At 44.1% G+C, this 18,225-nt stretch overlaps 1 protein-coding gene across 3 annotated transcripts in view; it reads right to left on the bottom strand.

The window, feature by feature from the left end:
* Nucleotides 1-18,225, bottom strand: part of PHF12 (PHD finger protein 12) — a 41,818-nt gene that overhangs the window by 22,411 nt on the left and 1,182 nt on the right. For all 3 annotated transcript variants that reach the window (XM_053892312.1, XM_053892313.1, XM_019423727.2), the window contains exon 2: nt 17,850-18,031. In XM_053892312.1, the coding sequence (XP_053748287.1) occupies nt 17,850-18,031 (182 nt within the window). The remainder of the gene's footprint in view (nt 1-17,849; nt 18,032-18,225) is intronic.

Here is an 18,225-nt window from a genome sequence, read left to right as displayed (position 1 = left end):
GACGCCTTCTCTGGCAGCCCCTGATTCCCTATAGCACTTCTGTACCACACTGTACTGAAACTATTATGCACTGGAACCCCCTTCTCTATGCTTTATTTACCTTTGTACCTCCACACTCTGCGAGGTGCCTGGCATACACAAAGTACTCAATAAAGCTTTAGAGAACTGGCGAACACTGGGGCATCTGGGTGGCTCAGTTGCTTGCACATCCGACTCTTGATTTCAGCTCAGGTCATGATCTCACAGTTTATGAGTTCGAGCCCCACATTGGGCTCTGCACGGCCAGTGTGGAGCCTGCTTGGGATCCTCTCTCCCTCTCTATCTGCCCTTCCCCTGCTCACACTCTCTCTCAAGTAAATACACACACACACACACACACACACACACACACACACACACACACAGAACTGGGGAATACTAAAATAGGCTTCTAGGAAGCAAATGAGGCAAAGCAATGCAGTTAGGCAGGCACTTGTTTTTGGTGGTTAAATCGCACACAAAATAATTTGTTTTCTAAGTCACGAAATGGTAAGATATCAAAGTCAAAGTCCACACTTGCAAACCAACCTGACTCATTTAAATCCTCTTTAAACAATTTGGTTTCTTGGTTCTTTTTCTTAACACAGGGGTAAATTGCTTAAAGTCTGTATTAAGGGGCTCTTAAAAGTAGCTCCTGGTTGGTTTCTAAAGGATTGATTTTAGAGATACCAACTTTAAGAACACTTGTTTCTCAGAATTCTAGATTATGGGCACAGGCTCCTCTTGTCTGCACTAAAGTGTGTGATAAGGGCTGTGAGTTTAGGGAATAGTACAGAGAAGTCAGAATGTTATTTCCAGGATGAGCACAGAACATTTAAAAGTGAGACCTTGTTGAGATTTTTGCTGCTTTCTCAAAGACAGAATGCGCATCTTGAAATAAACTTGAAAATGTGGCATCTTTTTAAATGTTTGTTTATTTATTTTGAAAGCAAGAGAGAGGGAGAGAGTGCACGAGTCATGTCAGGGATGGGTAGAGAGGGAATGCTAAGCAGGCTCCAGGCTGTCAGCACAGAGCTGGACTCAGGACTAGATCCCACGAACTGTGAGATGATGACCTGAGCCTGAGCTGAAATCAAGAGTCGGCTGCTTAACTGACTGAGCTATCCAGGTGCCCCGAAAATGTGCTATCTTGAGAGAAGGCAGTAATATATGATAGGATGGATAGGGAAGGAAAGTCTATGTTTCTAGAAAATGAACATCACAGGTACACCCGGAATACAGAAACTGCCCACGATAAAGCTTTCTCATGACAATGTTTCCTCTTTGCCCCTAGTAATTCCTTTCAAGCTAATATTTAGAAGGCAGTTTTTCAACTCAAATATCTAGAGCAAAAGGGATTCATGAAATGGATCCAGGAAAGACAGACTGTCACTGGAGTAATAAGCTCAGGAACTAGTTCCGAAAGAGGCTGTTGTGCAGACAGACTGGTTTGATTCGCTATCAGAAATTTTGCCAACAGGGAGAGGATTCCAGGGAGAAAGGAGATTCTGCAGCTTCAAGACACTCATGTACATAACACATTCTGGAGACTTCCCCATCTCAGCTGCCCATCTTAAAGCTCTTTCTCCCATAAGAATGGTGTTCCCATAAGTTTAGTGTGCAACTTTGAAACGATTACACGCCTACCAGAGTCTTTAAATCAGGGTATGTCTGTCAAGAAAAACAAGACTTTGTCTCAGCTCCCGCTCATCCCTATATATCAACGAAGACAAGGTGCTCAGAGCCATTCTCTATAAAAGGAAATCGTTAAAAGTTAAAAGTCAGGTAATGTTGGAAATGCTCTATTAGAGTTTCTGCTGTGCAGCAGTGAAAACCATGAGGACACTATAATGAGCCAGTACTGCCTGTAGAGACATCAGTATGCTTCCTAGTCACTAAAGCTCAGAAACAGCAGAGTGACAATCTCATCTTACGTCTACATAGCATATTACAGTTCACAAAGTGTTTTCACAGATGCTCTTATTTGATCTTCACCAGCACACTGTGACAATTCTTATTCCTGTCATACAGGTGAGGAAATGGACTCATCTTAAGCCATGGAGCCAGTTAAGTTGCAGAATTAGAACTCGAATCAGTTTCCTGGTTCTTTCAAATCTTGAGCCCAAGCTGTTTGTAAAAAACCTTTGGTAGTTCTCTTATTTCTGGGGAACACAGTGGAATATTCGCTAAAATATCTTCCTCAACCCTCAAGGTCGAGCATTTCCTTCGACATCAGTCAATATTTATTGAGTTCCCACTGCTTACTAACCAATGCCACGCTGGAGGTACCACACTGGAGGAGGGACAAGTGGTTATTATCTACCCCACCAAGAAACAAACTACTCTCCTTTGGGGAGAGAGGACCAAAGTCATTTGTCCTCTCAAGCATTTAATGGACAATCATTTTATGCTAGGCAATGTGCTAAGTGGTGAAATTTCAGACATGGTCCCTGCTCTCAGGGATCACAGGCTAGAACATCATGAAAAGAACAGTTGACAATGAGACCACATACAATCGAATACACCCTGATCCTTGCCACACAAAGCTATGTAAGACTTAACTGTGCAGATGCCAGACTCAAAGAGCCCCAGAAATTTGGTTATTTGGTACCTGAAGGTGGCAGTGACCTTTTCCCTACTCTTTTTCCATAATTCACAACTATTCAGCAAGTGGTAAGTCAGTCAGTGATCCTTTAAAGACGGCAAAGTTAAGGATCTTGAGGGGTTCAGGAGGAAACTATAGTTTTGGAAGCAGATGTATTTCTGTAAGGGAGGACATTTTCCTGGCAATGGGTGTTTTATGTCCATCTAGAACCCAATAGCATATGAACCTTTAGATTCCTTCTGAGAACTGTCCAAGTCATAGAAAGGAAGGTGAGCCCCAGAATGTACACAAGCTGGCTTGTCTTGGAAAACTGGTAGCTCTTTAAAGAGTGCCCTGTGGACAGAGCTTTTGCAGAATATCCATCTTCACTGCTTTGGAGGTTTCCTCCCAGATCATTTGTTAAAAAGCCCTGGCCCAGGGGTGCCTGGGTGGCTTAGTAGGTTAAGTGTCCAACTTCAGCTCAGGTCATGATCTCATGGTTAGTGAGTTTGAGCCCCACATCAGTCTCTGTGCTGACAGTGTGGGTCTGCATGCGATTCTCTCTCCCTTCTCTCTCTGCCCTTCCCCCACTTGCTTTCTCAAAAAGTAAATAATAAACTTAGGAATAAAAAAAACCAAAAAACCAAAAAAAAAAAAAACCCTGGCCTGGGGCACCTGGGTGGCTCAGTCCATTAAGCATCTGACTCTTGATTTCATCTGACTCTTGATTTCGGCTCAGGTCATGACCTCATGGTTTGTGAGACTGAGCCCTGTGCCAGGCTCAATCTCTCCCTCTCTCAAAAATAAATACAACTTTAAAAAAACTCTATTTCTGGAGTCCTCAAAGAGAAAACCACAAACTTGCACCCCTCAGCTAACTGTAATGCCTGCATTGATAGACCTCTCCATGTCAAAGATTCAAAGCCCAGAGCCAGATGATCCCAACTCACAGCCAAAGGATGAAGTCCAGTTTTAATTTAGAATGCCTCTTTCATTCACTAATGAGGCTGCAGCCCACCACTGCAGGTGGAAGACGTTAGTTGTCATGGTTCTTGGCTCTCTAATTAAGAGGATCTATTTCAAGTCATATACCAGTGTGGCTGATCTGAGTCTAACCTCACTCATCTCCCCCACCTATTAATACATATGAACCTGCACGATATTAACATTTACTTCAGATTTAGTCGCCACCAATGGGACCTGTTGCTCCACAGCTCTGCGTTAATTATCCATCCAGCGCAAGCAGTTTTTCAATATGGAACTGGAAAGGAGAAGGGGGAGGGGAACAAGAGAACAAAGGGAGGAGGGGAGAGGTGGAGAGAGAGAGAGGGAGACAAGGAAGCAGAAAGACTGCCTTTTATTTCAGAGACCCATTTTTTTTGCATTAAAACATGCAGATAAAAATGGTGTTGGGCCGTGGACTTGTTTTTAAAAAATACGTTAGGTTACCGATGTATGGTTTGCAACTGTCCATCCAGCTAAGTGACACTGACATTTTAAAACTTGAGCCAAAGGCAGCTGGGGAGACATGGAAATATCACTTAACCAAATTAAAAGCTTTGGTATGTATCTTAGGACAAAACGAAGCAAGATGGATGAACAATATTTAAGAAAGAAGACACTTCATTTTTTCTTCCTAGACTGACAAAATATTCTATTTAATACAAAGGCTGAACAGGAACACTATGCAGACAGCATATCTGTACACAATACACCAACAGCCTTCCACTCGGGCTCTCTTCTAAAAGAGGTCAGTCGCATGAACTGCTAGGGTCTTTCCTGTCAGAACCCATCATTCACCAAGAATCAGAAGCTCTCGAGCCGTATGTGGCAGTTTCAGTTAAAATATCAGACTAAGAAAGATTTCACTGCCCCCCCCCCCCCATCTATATGTCCCCTCCCCTTTTTGGGTGGTGGTGGGGTGTTCAACCAGCAAACAATAGCATTGAGCAGTTTTGATTTTTAATTTCACAGTTCATGGGTCTCATCCATCCATCTGAGGTCCACTACCAGATAAAAATCCTGCAATTATATTTAACAGCATTGTGTTAAGAGTGACTGCAAAAGACAATACATGCTCAGAACAGGCCCACTCTCCCTCAGACCAGCCCTGCTGCCCTTGGCCAGCTCAGGAAATATGTTGGTATTAGCCAAAATGGGAGCGAAGGTGATCACTGACAGGACCACCATCACGTCTCAGCCTCCTGGCAGCCATCTTGATCTACAAAGGAACCTAGGAGCACAGAAAACAAGCCTTTTGTAAACTGAAACCAGCTTCTGTTCTAGAAAAGCGAAGAGGTGCCAGGTAAAATCTAATTTAAAAATATCTTTTAAAACTTAAAAGCTGTCTTAATATATCCAAATTTAATCGTCTAAGTTTTGAAGAAACAAAATCTAATGAAATTTAAATGTCAGCATTAAACAGTAAGTTTCCTCTGGACACTTGTATGGGCATCAGTTTTTATCTTCACATATAGCCTACCTTTCAAAGGCAGGGAAGATGGCCATACTGAAAGGCAATGGAGATAAAAACAAAGTTCAGGGGTCCTTGCCCTGCTTCATCCTAGCTACTGACTCAAGCACAGCTAATGCCACAAAGTACATAAAAAGTACAAGGACCGCTGGCTTTTTCATGCAAAGCCTCAGTAGCAGTGTTAACAAGGAAACCAATGAAGTGCCAGGCCATTACAAATGCCCCATTGAGAAACTTAGCTAGTTGCGTCACTTCCACAGGCATACAGTCCTTTCAAACTAGCTGACTGTGCCCCCAAATTTCATTGCCTTCTATGCAGAGCTGGTTTGTGGCATCCTCCCAGTGAAGGACACCTGGGGAACAGGGTTATAAAGTCAGCGCAGCAAAAGGAGGGTGGGAGGGTAGAGCACCAACAGTTACACCAGGTGTTTTCCCTCTGCCAACTTCTCTACAAGCTGAGACTGGGTGCCACAGGGCCTTATCTATCATGAGTTTGGCTATTCTGTCAATCCTGGCTTCTCCACAATGGCAAATGAGCTGGCTACAGACATTTAAAAAATGTGCTTCATTCGTTCACCTCATCAGAGATGTTGGAGCCCCCCACCTGTTTTGGAAGTCAACATTCTGGCCTCAACACTTTCTGATGTTCCTAGGGAATGTTCCATTGGAAAGAAGAATCCACAATTGTAACTGTGTATTCCAGAAGAGTCTCAGAGGTATGGAAAACTGGGTACTGTTCCGTAGCCAAATTTATTGGACTATCAAGAACAAGGAAGTAACCAGGCCGTATTCTTTTTGCACACACAGCTCAGGAAATCTGGATCAGTTTACATCTTATAGATACTGGACCTCAAATTCTATAAAGACTGGGAAAACTAAAAACACTAGCAATGTCTTTATTTGAAATCCAACTAAATACAGGGAGCAGGTTTCTACTTAAGACCCAGCTGCTTCTCCCTAAGGAGGATTTCTGCTTAATTTACCCTCCTCTGACAGGGTCTCCTTAAAAAAAGGAAAAATAGAGAATAATAATAATTTGCACCAAAGCAGCACAGGGCCTATTCCCTCCCTCTTTTACCCCCCCCCCCCCCAATTTTACTCATAAACCTTAAAGCTCCCCACCCTACATGACTGAAGTAATCTCCTGGGCATACTGTCAAACTATGCTGTCGTGGTTTGATGCCACAGCTAAGTGCTGACTTGAGCTTCTGAAGCCTTCCAGTTATACCCCCAGTGACCTATTTAGGAGGTGAACATACTTCTCAGAGAGAGAGCACCATAATTTTTTCCCTTTGGCCCACTTTTCTCTCAGATGATCCCTAACCAAAGAATGATCACCCTTAAAGGTCTGATCGTGTGCACACAAACGATAAGATTTGAGGAAAGCTCTTACACAGCAAGCATACAAATCTTGGACATGAGTTCTTTCCCATAATTTCAATAAACTGCAGCTACTTTTCTTACCATACAGCTTACTTCAACACCAACAAACTGAAGCCTGCAGTCAAAGATGTCTGATATCGTGGAATGAGGTGTTATAAGAATTAAGTTAAGCTAGAATGAATGGCTAAGTGTCATCTAAGCCAGGCAAAACCATGAGGAGTAAAAAGGAAGGATAAAGAAAACAAAAATGAGGGGCAACTGGGTGGCTCAGTCGGTTAAGCGTCCGACTTCACCTCAGATCATGACCTCACAGTTCATGGGTATGAGCCCTGTGTCAGGCTCCGTGCTGACAGCTCAGAGCCTGGAGCCTGCTTCGGATTCTGTGTCTCCCTCTCTCTCTGCCGCCTGCACCACCCCTCCCCCCCCGCCCTTCACACTCTCTCCTTCTTTCTCTCTCTCAAAAATGATTAACATTAAAAAAAAATGATAAAGCCAAACAATGTTTATCAAAAGGCCAAAATCACTGACAGAATACTCCCTATATTTAAGATGCTTTCAAAAAATGGCAAGCAAGGGGAGCCTGAGTGGCTTAGTCAGTTAAGGGTCTTGATTTCAACTCAGGTCATGATCTCACGGTTCGTGAGTTCGAGCCCCACATTGGGCTCTGCGCTGACAGCACAGAGCCTGCTTAGGATTCCCTCTCTCGAGCCCCTGCTCAAGCTCTTGCTCTCTCTTAAAATAAATATATAAACTTAAAAAAACAAAAACAAAAAATGGCAAGCAAGATCAAGGAAAGTTGAATATAGCCAGCCTATGCATAAAAAGAACTATAAGGGGCACCTGGGTGGCTCAGTGGGTTATGCGTCAGACTTCAGCTCAGGTCATGATCTCGTGGTTCCTCAGTTTGAGCCCCACATCGGGCTCTGTGCTGACAGCTCAGAGCCCGGAGCCTGCTTCAGATTTTGTGTCTCCCTCTCTCTCTGGCCCTTCCCTTCTCGAGCTCTGTCTCTCTCAAAAATAAATAAACATAAAAAAAAAATTATAAGGGACACCTGGCTGGCTCAGTCAGAAGAGTACCCAACTCTTGATCTTGGGGTCATTAGTTTGAGCCCCATGTTGGGTGCAGAGATTACTCAAAAAAAAAAAAAAATCTTAAAAAAATTTTAAAGAAAGTCATAAGTTTGGACACTTTTAACAAGATTAATGAAATACAATTTTCATAATGCATTTTGACCAGTAATTGAGGACTGTCAATTGAAAAAGTTCACTGTAGAGTTTCCCTCTAACGTTTCTAAAGCTTTGTTAAAACCAAAAATCAGTAGAATGCTATCTGATGGTTCAATGCATGTGAGAATTAAAAAGCTCCCAGCTCAGCATAGGACCCCAGGGCTGGTGGAAAGAACAACAGTAGCTCCTCATTGCCAGTTTTGTAACGTACCTACAATCACTTAAAGTTCTATGCATTTCATTACCTTCTCTGCTCTGTTCTCTGCACAAATGCAGAGCAGAGAAAAATAATATTCAACATCCTTCTAAGGATCACAGCTGGATAGAAAGTCTGTAAATGTGTTTATGCTGCTACAAACAGGGTTCCACCCTGGAACTCAAGCTTGCTAGTAATTCTGAGAGGTTCCCTCAGCCTCGTGTGGCCGGGTGGTAAAGTGATGTCTTTGGGCTACGGTTAAATTCAAACCCCGTGGAGAGTCCTCTTGCTCACTCAAGCTTATTTCAAAAGAGCCTCACGCAGAGCCCAAATCAGTGGGAAAGACTGAAGGTAGGTTCAGGCATGGAGTCCCCGCCCTGCTGTTACACTCTCTGTCTTTTGTCCTTTCAAGACTGGGAAACATTTCCTGGGAGATATATCTTGTACAGTTTATCAGAAAACAGGGAGGGGCGCCTGGGTGGCTCAGTCGGTTAAGCGTCCAACTTCGGCTCAGGTCATTATCTCAGTCCATGAGTTCGAGCCCCACATCGGGCTCTATGGTGACAGCTCAGAGCCTGGAGCCTGCTTCGGATTCTGTGTCTCCCTCTTTCTCTGCCCCTCTGCTGCTCAAGCTCTGTCTCTCTCTGTCTCAAAACAAAACAAAACAACAACAAAAAAACCCGGGAAGGGCAAAGACTTAAAAACCAACGCTATTAACATACAGGAAAGCAAATGTAATTAGGGAGAAAGGAATGGTCACCGTGTTTTTTGTTAACAAAGGTACTACCCACTTGGTAGAACTAGACATTGTTTCTGTTCCCCAACCAGTGCTTCTCTTTGTGTCTCTCTCATTTGTAATACCACTAGGTATTGCACAGCAGTGAGCGGAGAAAACGGGTCAGCCTCTGGCTTTTAAGTAGTTTAGTGAGCATTTAGTACACGGTTGCAAAAGGGAAAGTAGCCTTTTGAATGAGTGAGTCGAGTTTTACATTACTTGAAATTTCATCAGTCTGTAAGGCGTACTCGGAATTTGTTTACCGTGAATTCAACAACAGCTCTACATAGCAGACAAATTCTTTTTTGCTGATGGGTCAAAGCAATGATTTCTCCTTTTATCAGTGTCTATTGTACCCCTCAAGTGTCTTCCACCTCCCGTGCAAATGTGCTAAAACTTCATCTTTTTTTCTTATTTGCTGAGACCTAGATTCAGAAATAGTATTAGGCTTAAAGGATGAAGACTTTGACATCTGTAAATGGCAGGCATAAAAAGGAGTCACCTTCTTATTCTTCTTAACTGCTCCCAAGTCATGGGAAAAGCAGTCAGCTAGTGACCTGTGCATGCGTCCTGGGCATGGTGACAAATCCGCAATACCAAAGTGCCTTTCTGAAATTTGGTCTAGGACTTGCACTGAATACAATGTCCTCCTCTTTCAGGAAACTGGCAGGGGGACAGCTGTACTCCTGTCCGGTCTCTTGGGAGGCTAGCATTATGCGGAGGTGCTCTTATAAGTGTCACTCATTGAATGGCAATGCAGCTGGCCATGTTTGTACTCCCTGGGGACTCTTAAGTTAAAGGAAGAGCAAAGTCGAGGTGGGAAAACAAACTGTCCCCTTCCCCCTGCTGTGGTGATTTAAAATTCTGGCACCTTAAGATAAGAATGCATTTCTAGGAGCCTGTGCTGCATGATCATAATAATATAACCATCAAAACCCCGAGAGCATCATCAAAACCCCAACCAGAATCTTTGACTAGGGTGGCCTGCTTAACTACACGCCCAAGGAACTGTGTATGTGCTGGGGGTGGGACAAGAAGGTTCAGAGATAGATTTTAACACTCTTATGTATAACCAAAAGCAAACAACATTCAGCTGCATCTATTTTCTATTGCCTTAGCACTTGTAGGAGAAAAGATGTACCCATCTCTGTTAAGAAGCTGGACATCTGCATTCCTAGGTAGCAAAAATCCTCTTGGGGGCATCAAAACAGACTGTTTGTTTTTATAAGCTATATAAAACCTTCAGGCAAATATTCTCTTCACTCTGTCTCCCTATTTATTGCTATCTGGGCCTACATAAAGACACATATAAACAGGTGAGTTCACCTAAGCGTACAATTTTTGTTGTTAATGGAGTTCAAAAGATACCTCAATTGATCTGGAGTTATTTCCATCCCAAGCTGCCACCAATCAAAGCGAGAAAATTAAAACTGTCCTCCTTAAACTAGGAATCTCCAAGTACGAGGGATTTCTATACACAGAAATTTTCTATTGTGGCTAGTGGTGCCTTAAGGCAGGTGGCAGATAAGGTTCTCTCCACTGAGATGCACCATCCTGACTGGAGTTCACAGAAGAAACCTTTTACTCACTGTCATTACATTGATAATAAAAGCACAGCCATTAAAGTGCGCTTGGGGCGCCTGGGTGGCTCAGTCGGTTGAGTGTCCGACTTTGGCTCAGGTCACGATCTCGCGGTTCGTGAGTTCGAGCCCCGCGTCGGGCTCTGGGCTGATGGCTCAGAGCCTGGAGCCTGCTTCCGATTCTGTGTCTCCCTCTCTCTCTGCCCCTCCCCCGTTCATGCTCTGTCTCTCTCTGTCCCAAAAATAAATAAACGTTAAAAAAAAAAAAAAATTAAAAAATAAATAAATAAAGTGCGCTTAAATCACCTTTCTTCTACATAAGACTCAAAAATTAGAAAAATAAAATGGGTGAGTGAAAAGACAACCCACAGAATGGGAGACAATACTTACAAATCATGTATCTGACAAGGAACTTGGTATCTAGAACATACAAAGAACTCTTACAACCTAGTAATAATAGTAAAAAAAACCCCAAGTAACCCAATTAAAATTGGACCAAGGATCAAAATGGACATTTCTCCAAAAAATATACAAATGGATAATAAGCACATGAAAAGATGTTTGGTATCATTGGCCATTAGGGAAATGCAAATCAAGGGGCATCTGGGTGGCTCAGTCAGTTAAGCATCCAACTTCAGCTCAGGTCATGATCTCACAGTTTGTGAGTTTGAGCCCCACGTCAGGCTCTGTGCTAATAGCTCAGAGTCTGGAGCCTGCTTTAGATTCTGTGTCTGCCTCTCTTTCTGACCCTCCCCCACTCACACTGTCTCTATCTGTCTCTCGAGAATAAATACACATTAAAAAAGTTAAAACAAAACAAAACAAAAAACAGCACTCCCACTCACAGGACAGGTTTTTATCAAGAAGATAATAACAAGTATTAGAAAGGATGTGGAGAAATTGGAAGCTTCCTATACTGGTAAGAATGCAAAATGGTGTAGCCACTTTGGAAACCAGTCTAGCAGTTCTTCAAAGGTTAAACATGAGTTACCCTATGACCCAGCAATTCCACTCCTGGGTACACAACCAAGAGAAATGAAAACAGATGTCCACACAAAATGTGCACACAAAAGTTTACAGCATCATTATTCCCAATAGCCAAAAGGAGAAAAAACCCAAATGTCTATTAACTGATAAACGAATAAACAAAAGTGTGGTATATCCATAAACAGACTAGTATTCAGCCATGAAAAGGGATGAAGTACTGATAAATCCTACAAGCGTGAACCTTGAAATTTCATCGAGCCCTTTTGAGTATCACTGGTCTTTTCACTGAGAGCTCAATAAAAACCAGTGTTTCATCTGGCACTCAGTTGTGACTATTTGGATCCTTTTTCAGTTCAAATTAGGTAATTTATTTGTCTCATTTTATGATTTGGCTTTTAAAAAATTATCTTGGAGACATACTTAAGAAATTGAAACAGACCAACATGAATCCCATCTCCAGATGTAAAAGAAGACAGTACCTAAACATGTCTTTTATATACTTACACACAAAAAAAATACACTAGTCATTTACAAAGTTTAGTTAGTGGAGCCCATCTGTAAAGTACTTTGAGAGCCTTAAGGAGCAGCAGGAAATTGATGAGATTACAACTGCATCCTACCTTTCATTAAGTATGGTAATCAATTTGGGGATAGGCCCAAAATGAAAAATTTCTCACAGTAGGACCACTAACTACTTGCCTTAGGTTACACAAACACTGTTACCTTTGAAGAACATTACCTCCTCCTTCACTTTAAAAAATTTGATACTTCGGGGCGCCTGGGTGGCTCAGTCGGTTGAGCGTCCGACTTCAGCTCGGGTCACGATCTCGCGGTCCGTGAGTTCGAGCCCCGCATCAGGCTCTGGGCTGATGGCTCAGAGCCTGGAGCCTGCTTCTGATTCTGTGTCTCCCTCTCTCTCTGCCCCTCCCCCGTTCATGCTCTGTCTCTCTGTCTCAAAAATAAATAAATGTTAAAAAAAAAATTAAAAAAAAAAATAAATAAAAAATTTGATACTTCATTTTTTTTAAAGTTTGTTTGTTTATTTATTTAGAGCGTGCATGCGCACAAGTAGGGGAGGGGGCAGAGAGAGAAAATCCCAAGTAGGCTCCGCACTGACAGCCCAGAGCCAGCCGATACGGGGATCGAACTCACTAACCACATGAGATCAGGACCTGAGCTGAAACCAAGAGTCTGACCCTCAACCAAATGAGCCACTCAGGTGCCCTCTGACACTTCCTGTCTTAACCACAGCCATCTACGTCACCAACATTTTGTGAGTAAACAATTCATTCGAAATATTATTACTATTATTATTATTAAACAGTGATTATCCTCTTATCTATGAACCAAAGCACTCCTATCACAAGAATTAGACCCTTAGCCCCACATTAAGTTTACAAAGCATGCATGTGAAATTGAGCTAAAATTGAATGTTATCAGACCCTCCCTGTTTGAGTGGAACATTTAAAAACAATACTACACACCCAGATTCCAATGCAATGCAGCAAATGCAAAAATAAATAAAATACACATAAAACCAAATCAGGTTTGTTTACTGTTGAATCATTTTACTATTGAGGGGGCAGGGTGACGGGAGGAAGGCCAGATGCCGTCACCTCCAGGTCTTCAGTGCTAAGCTTCTAAGCACTTAAAATGTCAGAAACAACAGATTCATAAGGTAATATTAAAATGAATGTATTTTAGGGGCGCCTGAGTGGCTCAGTGGGTTGGGCGGTCGAGTTTGGCTCAGGTCATGATCTCGCGGTCCATGAGTTCGAGCCCCGCGTCGGGCTCTGTGCTGACCCGCTCAGAGCCTGGAGCCTGTTGTGGATTCTGTGTCTCCCTCTCTCTCTGACCCTCCCCCGTTCATGCTCTGTCTCTCTCTGTCTCAAAAATAAATAAATGTTAAAAAAAAAAAAAAATTAAAAAAAAAAAAAAAAAAAGAATGTATTTTAATTCATCAGTAGACTAATACTATTCTCATGAGGAGCCAAACACAACAAATCAGAAAAATCACCTTCTTAAATGCTCAAACGGCAAAGATTTTCTGCAAGGCAGTTTTCTACTCTATGTGTGAAACCTTTCTTGTTATGACTCACTGAAAATTAAATATGCAAAACTCCAAGCTGAGCTTAGTTTTGCCTGTGCACAGAGACCTTTTTACTCTCATTCTTCGAAAACCTCATTTTGGATCTTGCTGCCAACACCAAAGAGAGGAAAGCCGGCCAACAATTCCAAATATAACATGCGGAGGCAAATGCTACAGAAATCTGTCTGACGGGAAGCAACCATGCTGAGGTCTGCTGAGGTAGATGCACTTCTCAATCAGACCGTTTTGGTCCCTCGGTCGTCTAGAGCAAAATGCCATGAGAAAGCAATCAGAAAACATCCAGTTTCCAGGCAGCCTCATTACCGAAGACCTATGGTATTTATTCACTTTATCAGTGAGAACAATCCAATCCATTTCAAACACAAAGATGGGCCAGTGGCAACTAGAGCACCACAAGTTATCGTAATTTTTGTAAACCAGTTTTTAGGGACCAATCCATGGAGACCAGTATTTTCCGAAAGTCCAATGAATGCCATGACAATTATGATAGAGAGGTCAGATTCACCAGAAAACACTTACAAAAAAACCCCATATCTCTTTCCAGTTCTCCTGGGGCAGGTTTAGTAACCCCTACTACCACTCTGAATAACTGATAAACCAGTTCAACTTAGATAAAATGATTACACTATCACTTAAACAAAAACAAAAAATCACCTCCTCGAGTTTAATTCTTTAGAGAGGTCATGGGGCTGAGCACAGAGCAATTCATTCCCCAACCCAGGGGATCATTACAGAAAACCCAGCTATAGGGCTTCCAGTCTAATTGGGAAGAGAGAACTGTTCCTCATACAAAGCACTGGCCCCTGAGAAAAGAAAAGACAATTAAAACAGTTTATCTGACCAGTCATTTCCTCCAGCAGTTTATCTTAGAAAAATCCCCTGTGGTTATGGCTATGTCACTACGCCCAGGAGGTAAAGTTTGCCTAGAATCACTTCTGGAACATTTTACTAGATCTCGTTCACTGAGGCAAGCTGGCAAGGGACACTAGACTGAAAAAAGAACTTGTCTCAGACAGCTTTGAATGAAGACCCACAGCAGCACTGAAATTAGGATCTACAGGATTTGTAAAACCTCCACCTTCACTCTTGCACATTGTGAATATTAAGAAAATTAACATTACGCTGCTTATCTAAGCACAGCTGACCCTTGGAAAACATGGGTTTGAACTGCAGGTCCACTTGTATGTGGATTTTTTTTTGTTTTTTTTTTGAGAGACTGAGAGAGTGGGACAAGGCAGAGAGACAGAATCCCAGGCATGTTCTGCAATGTCAGTGCAGAGCCCAATGCAGGGCTCGAATTCATGAACCACAAGATCAAGACCTGTGCTAAGGTCGGATGCTTAACCAACTGGCCACCCAGGCGCCCCATGCAGATTTTCTATAGTACAGCACTGTATCTTCTCTTGTTTATGATTTTAATAGCATTTTCTTTTCTACAGTTTACCTTACTATGAGGATACAGTGTACAATACACGTAACATGCAAAACAGGTGTTAATTGTGTTACTGGTAAGGCTTCTGGTTAATAGTAGGCTATTGTAGTTAAGTTTTTGAGGAGTCAAAAGTTATACAGATTTTTTTAATGCTTGCGAGTTGGTGCCCCTAAACTACCCCAGCATTGTTCAAGGGTCAACTGTAATCCAGTCTTAGCAAGTTAAAAAGGGAAGCAAGAGAAAATATAGCCATACCTAACTGCACTCCCACATGGCACAAGTAAGCAGTAATAGCATGAATTAAAGCCAGCACACTCAGGAATCAAAATTTCTGAGACTGTCAACTGCTTGACCTAAACTCTGGTGGAGATGGTTAACGAAGTACTTCACTTGTGCTGGAAAGAGTGGAATAGAAGGCAGGAAAGTGGGATAAGCCTCACTTAAAAGAAAGCTTCCTTCGTTTGTACCAGTATCTAGAATGTTTTGTAATTTATATAATAACTCAGATAAGTCAATGGTACATTCAGTACTGGCATCTTCAAAGAGAGAACTGGAGATGTGAAACAAACCCTGCCTCATTTACTAGGGTTCTCGAATCTCTGATTACCAGCTCCCATTCATGGTCCTTAAAAAAAAAAAAAAAAAAAAAAAAAAAAAAGTAAAAAGAAAAAAAGAAAAGTATTCAATGAAATGCAGTCTGGGCAAACCCGAGTCTCACCAACAGCTAAAAGTACCTCCTTCTCTCCTAGCTGAAGTAGAAACTGTTAATTGTTACAACTTGACAAGACTTACACTCCTCTAATTAGAAGATCCAGGTTGGGTTTTAGAGTTTAAAAGCCGAAACTCAGGCAAAACAGTTTTTCCATACCTAAAGTTTCTAATAAACAATCTCAGCTTACTAAACAAATGGTCTGAACAAACGAGACTAAAGATAATGAGTTTATAGGGGCACCTGGGTGGCTCAGTCGGTTAAGCATCGGATTTCCGCTCAGGTCAGGTCATGATCTTTTGGTTGGTGAGTTCAAGCCCCGTATCCCTCAGTGCTGACAGCTCAGCCTGAAGCCTGCTTGGGATTCTGTGTCTCCCCCGCTCTCTGCCCCTCCCCACTCACGTGTTTTCTCTCTCTCTCAAAACTAAATAAACATTAAAAAAAAAAAAAAGATAATGAGCTTACAAAATTCTCACTCAATACAGGGGTCATCATTCTTGGTTAACAATAGCTTCCTCCTAGAGGTAAAACATTAACCCACATTTTAAATCAAGAAGCCTACAATTCAGTCTGGGTATATGTATCAAACAAGCACAATAAAAAACACAAGCAACAGGAAAAAACTGATAAACAACATAACATATCCAGGTACAAAACTCTTCCTTGCTCAAGACCAGCACAGGAAACGACCAGAGAGATTTTCTCCAGGTAGATCACACCTTACAGGAAGCAAAGGCTAAAAACCACAGACCCTTCCTGCTGGTATTAGTCACTACATAATAAAAAATTTAAAGCCAGCAACAAAGCTTCCTCCAGGATAACCATTTTTGTCCCTGCAACATTACAAGCGAAGATGGGGTGCCCTCCTGGGCAAAAGCATCTTGGGAATGGTAATGGGAGCTTCCTACATAACTTCTGACCACAGACTTAATTTGCCCGGTATCAGTCATCTGTCTCGTAAGTGTTCCAAAACCTGCAATTAGTACAAATATACAGTAAGCACTACTCCACAGAGAGACAGAATGTGAATGGAACACTGTAGAGAACAGAAGGAAAACCTCTTTTTTCTTCCAGAGGACTAAAAAAAGGCAGTATCAAAAACGGGGCGGGGGGGGGGGGGACAAACAGAAGCCCCTCTCTTTCCCGCTCCCTCACAAACGCCTGTTTCACTCAACTGTTGCTGAACGACAGAACAACACCCATCAGAACACGACGCAATCTGGGTTCCCTGCGCTGATGGAGGATTTTCGTGGAGGGCAGAGATGATTTCTCCAGGCAGAAACCGGAGTTTAAACTCTTCCTGGCCGGATTGTTCTGGGCTGAGCTGCTGAGGAGGATCACGCAGCGGGCGATCAACCCAGGTCCCTCCCTCTCTCTCCGGTCTCTCCCCTCCTCTCGCGTTCAGTAAGGGGGGGCGGGGGGAAGCGCTCAGCTTTCCAGCTCTCTGCTCCTTAAAAATGCCCTCGCGGAGCCAACCGCACACAATCCTGCCCCAGCAGCAAAGAATTTTGCCGCGAAGGGCTCGCCGATCCGAAGCGAAGTGAAATCGGCGCCCAAGGGCAATTTTAATTGTCTAACCCGGCCCGATTTCCTAAGAGGCGGCAGCGCGGGGAGGGAAAGAGGGAGGCAGCTCCGAGAGGCAACAGGGGGCAAGCGGAGCCAGAGAAAGGGGACCAAAGCGGCGAGATCCTAGCCCTGCCCCCCGAGGAGCTTCTGCAGAAAGGACCCCGAGCCTCTACCCCCACCGTTCCCCGGGAGACGTTTGCAAATCATATATGCAGCCAAAATGGCGCTGAGAATAAAAATATAATTTAAAGGCAGGTCGCCATATTGTAAACAGAGAAGCAGAGAAGAGGCGGACTCGAGAGACACCCTCCATGATTTCCACAGTCGCAAGCGCCCGGGCGTCCGGCCCCCCGGGTCCGTACCAGGCCAGCTCGGGCGGCCGAAGGCCCCACGCACCCGCCCGCAGGAGAGCCCAGCCCGGCAGGACCCCGAGGGCGGCGGGCGCGCGGGCAGGCGAGCGGCACCGGGCCCGGAGCTCCTCCCCTTCCTCCCCCGCCACCGCCGGCCGTGCCCTGCCGGCTCTGTCCCGGCTACCCAGAGACTTCCAATCCCAGATGGGGCTCTCCTCACTCGTCCCAACCCCCACCTCGGGGTCCGGACACACTGCTGCTCCTCCTCCCCCCCCCCCCCCCCCAAACGGCTAGATCCCAGCAGACACCTGGGGGCGGGGAGGCGCTCGCCCCAGCGGCTGCAGAAAGTCAGCTAGCGGCTGCAAGCGCCCGTTATTTCGGCAGCCAGGGGTAGGCCGGGTGAAGGAATGTGCCGAGAAGGGTCAGCGAAGGAGCTGCAAAGGGGTCCCCAGACCTTACCAGCACTGGAGGTGGAAGGCGGCCGGGCAGTGGTCACAGCACAGGAGATCCCCACCTTCTTTGCAGCTATCGCAGCTGTCGTGGTTGGTGGCCCTGCCGCTTCTCCGGGGCTCTTTTTCAGGCTTCCGACTCCGCTTTTCTGCCTCGTCCGTCTTGGGGGGAGCCAGCAGAGCTTGGATTTGCTGCACACACACATAAACGGCGTGTGTGCACACTCGGAGCTCCCGGGCGGTCCGTCGCCCCCCCGGCAGGGCTTCTCCGTCACCCACCCCTCTCCCCCCTTTTGTCCTTCTTCCTCCCATCCAAGCTGCTCCCAGAACCTCTCAGCCCCCCGGAACCGGGGGGAGCCCACCCTAACAGCGTTCCTGCAGCACAA

This window comes from Panthera pardus, unplaced genomic scaffold (genome assembly GCF_024362965.1).
Source record: "Panthera pardus isolate Hobbes unplaced genomic scaffold, ASM2436296v1 HiC_scaffold_3, whole genome shotgun sequence".
NCBI lineage: Eukaryota > Metazoa > Chordata > Mammalia > Carnivora > Felidae > Panthera > Panthera pardus.
The sequence above is the reverse complement of the archived record's forward strand: the minus strand, read 5'-3'. Positions and strand labels throughout refer to the sequence as shown.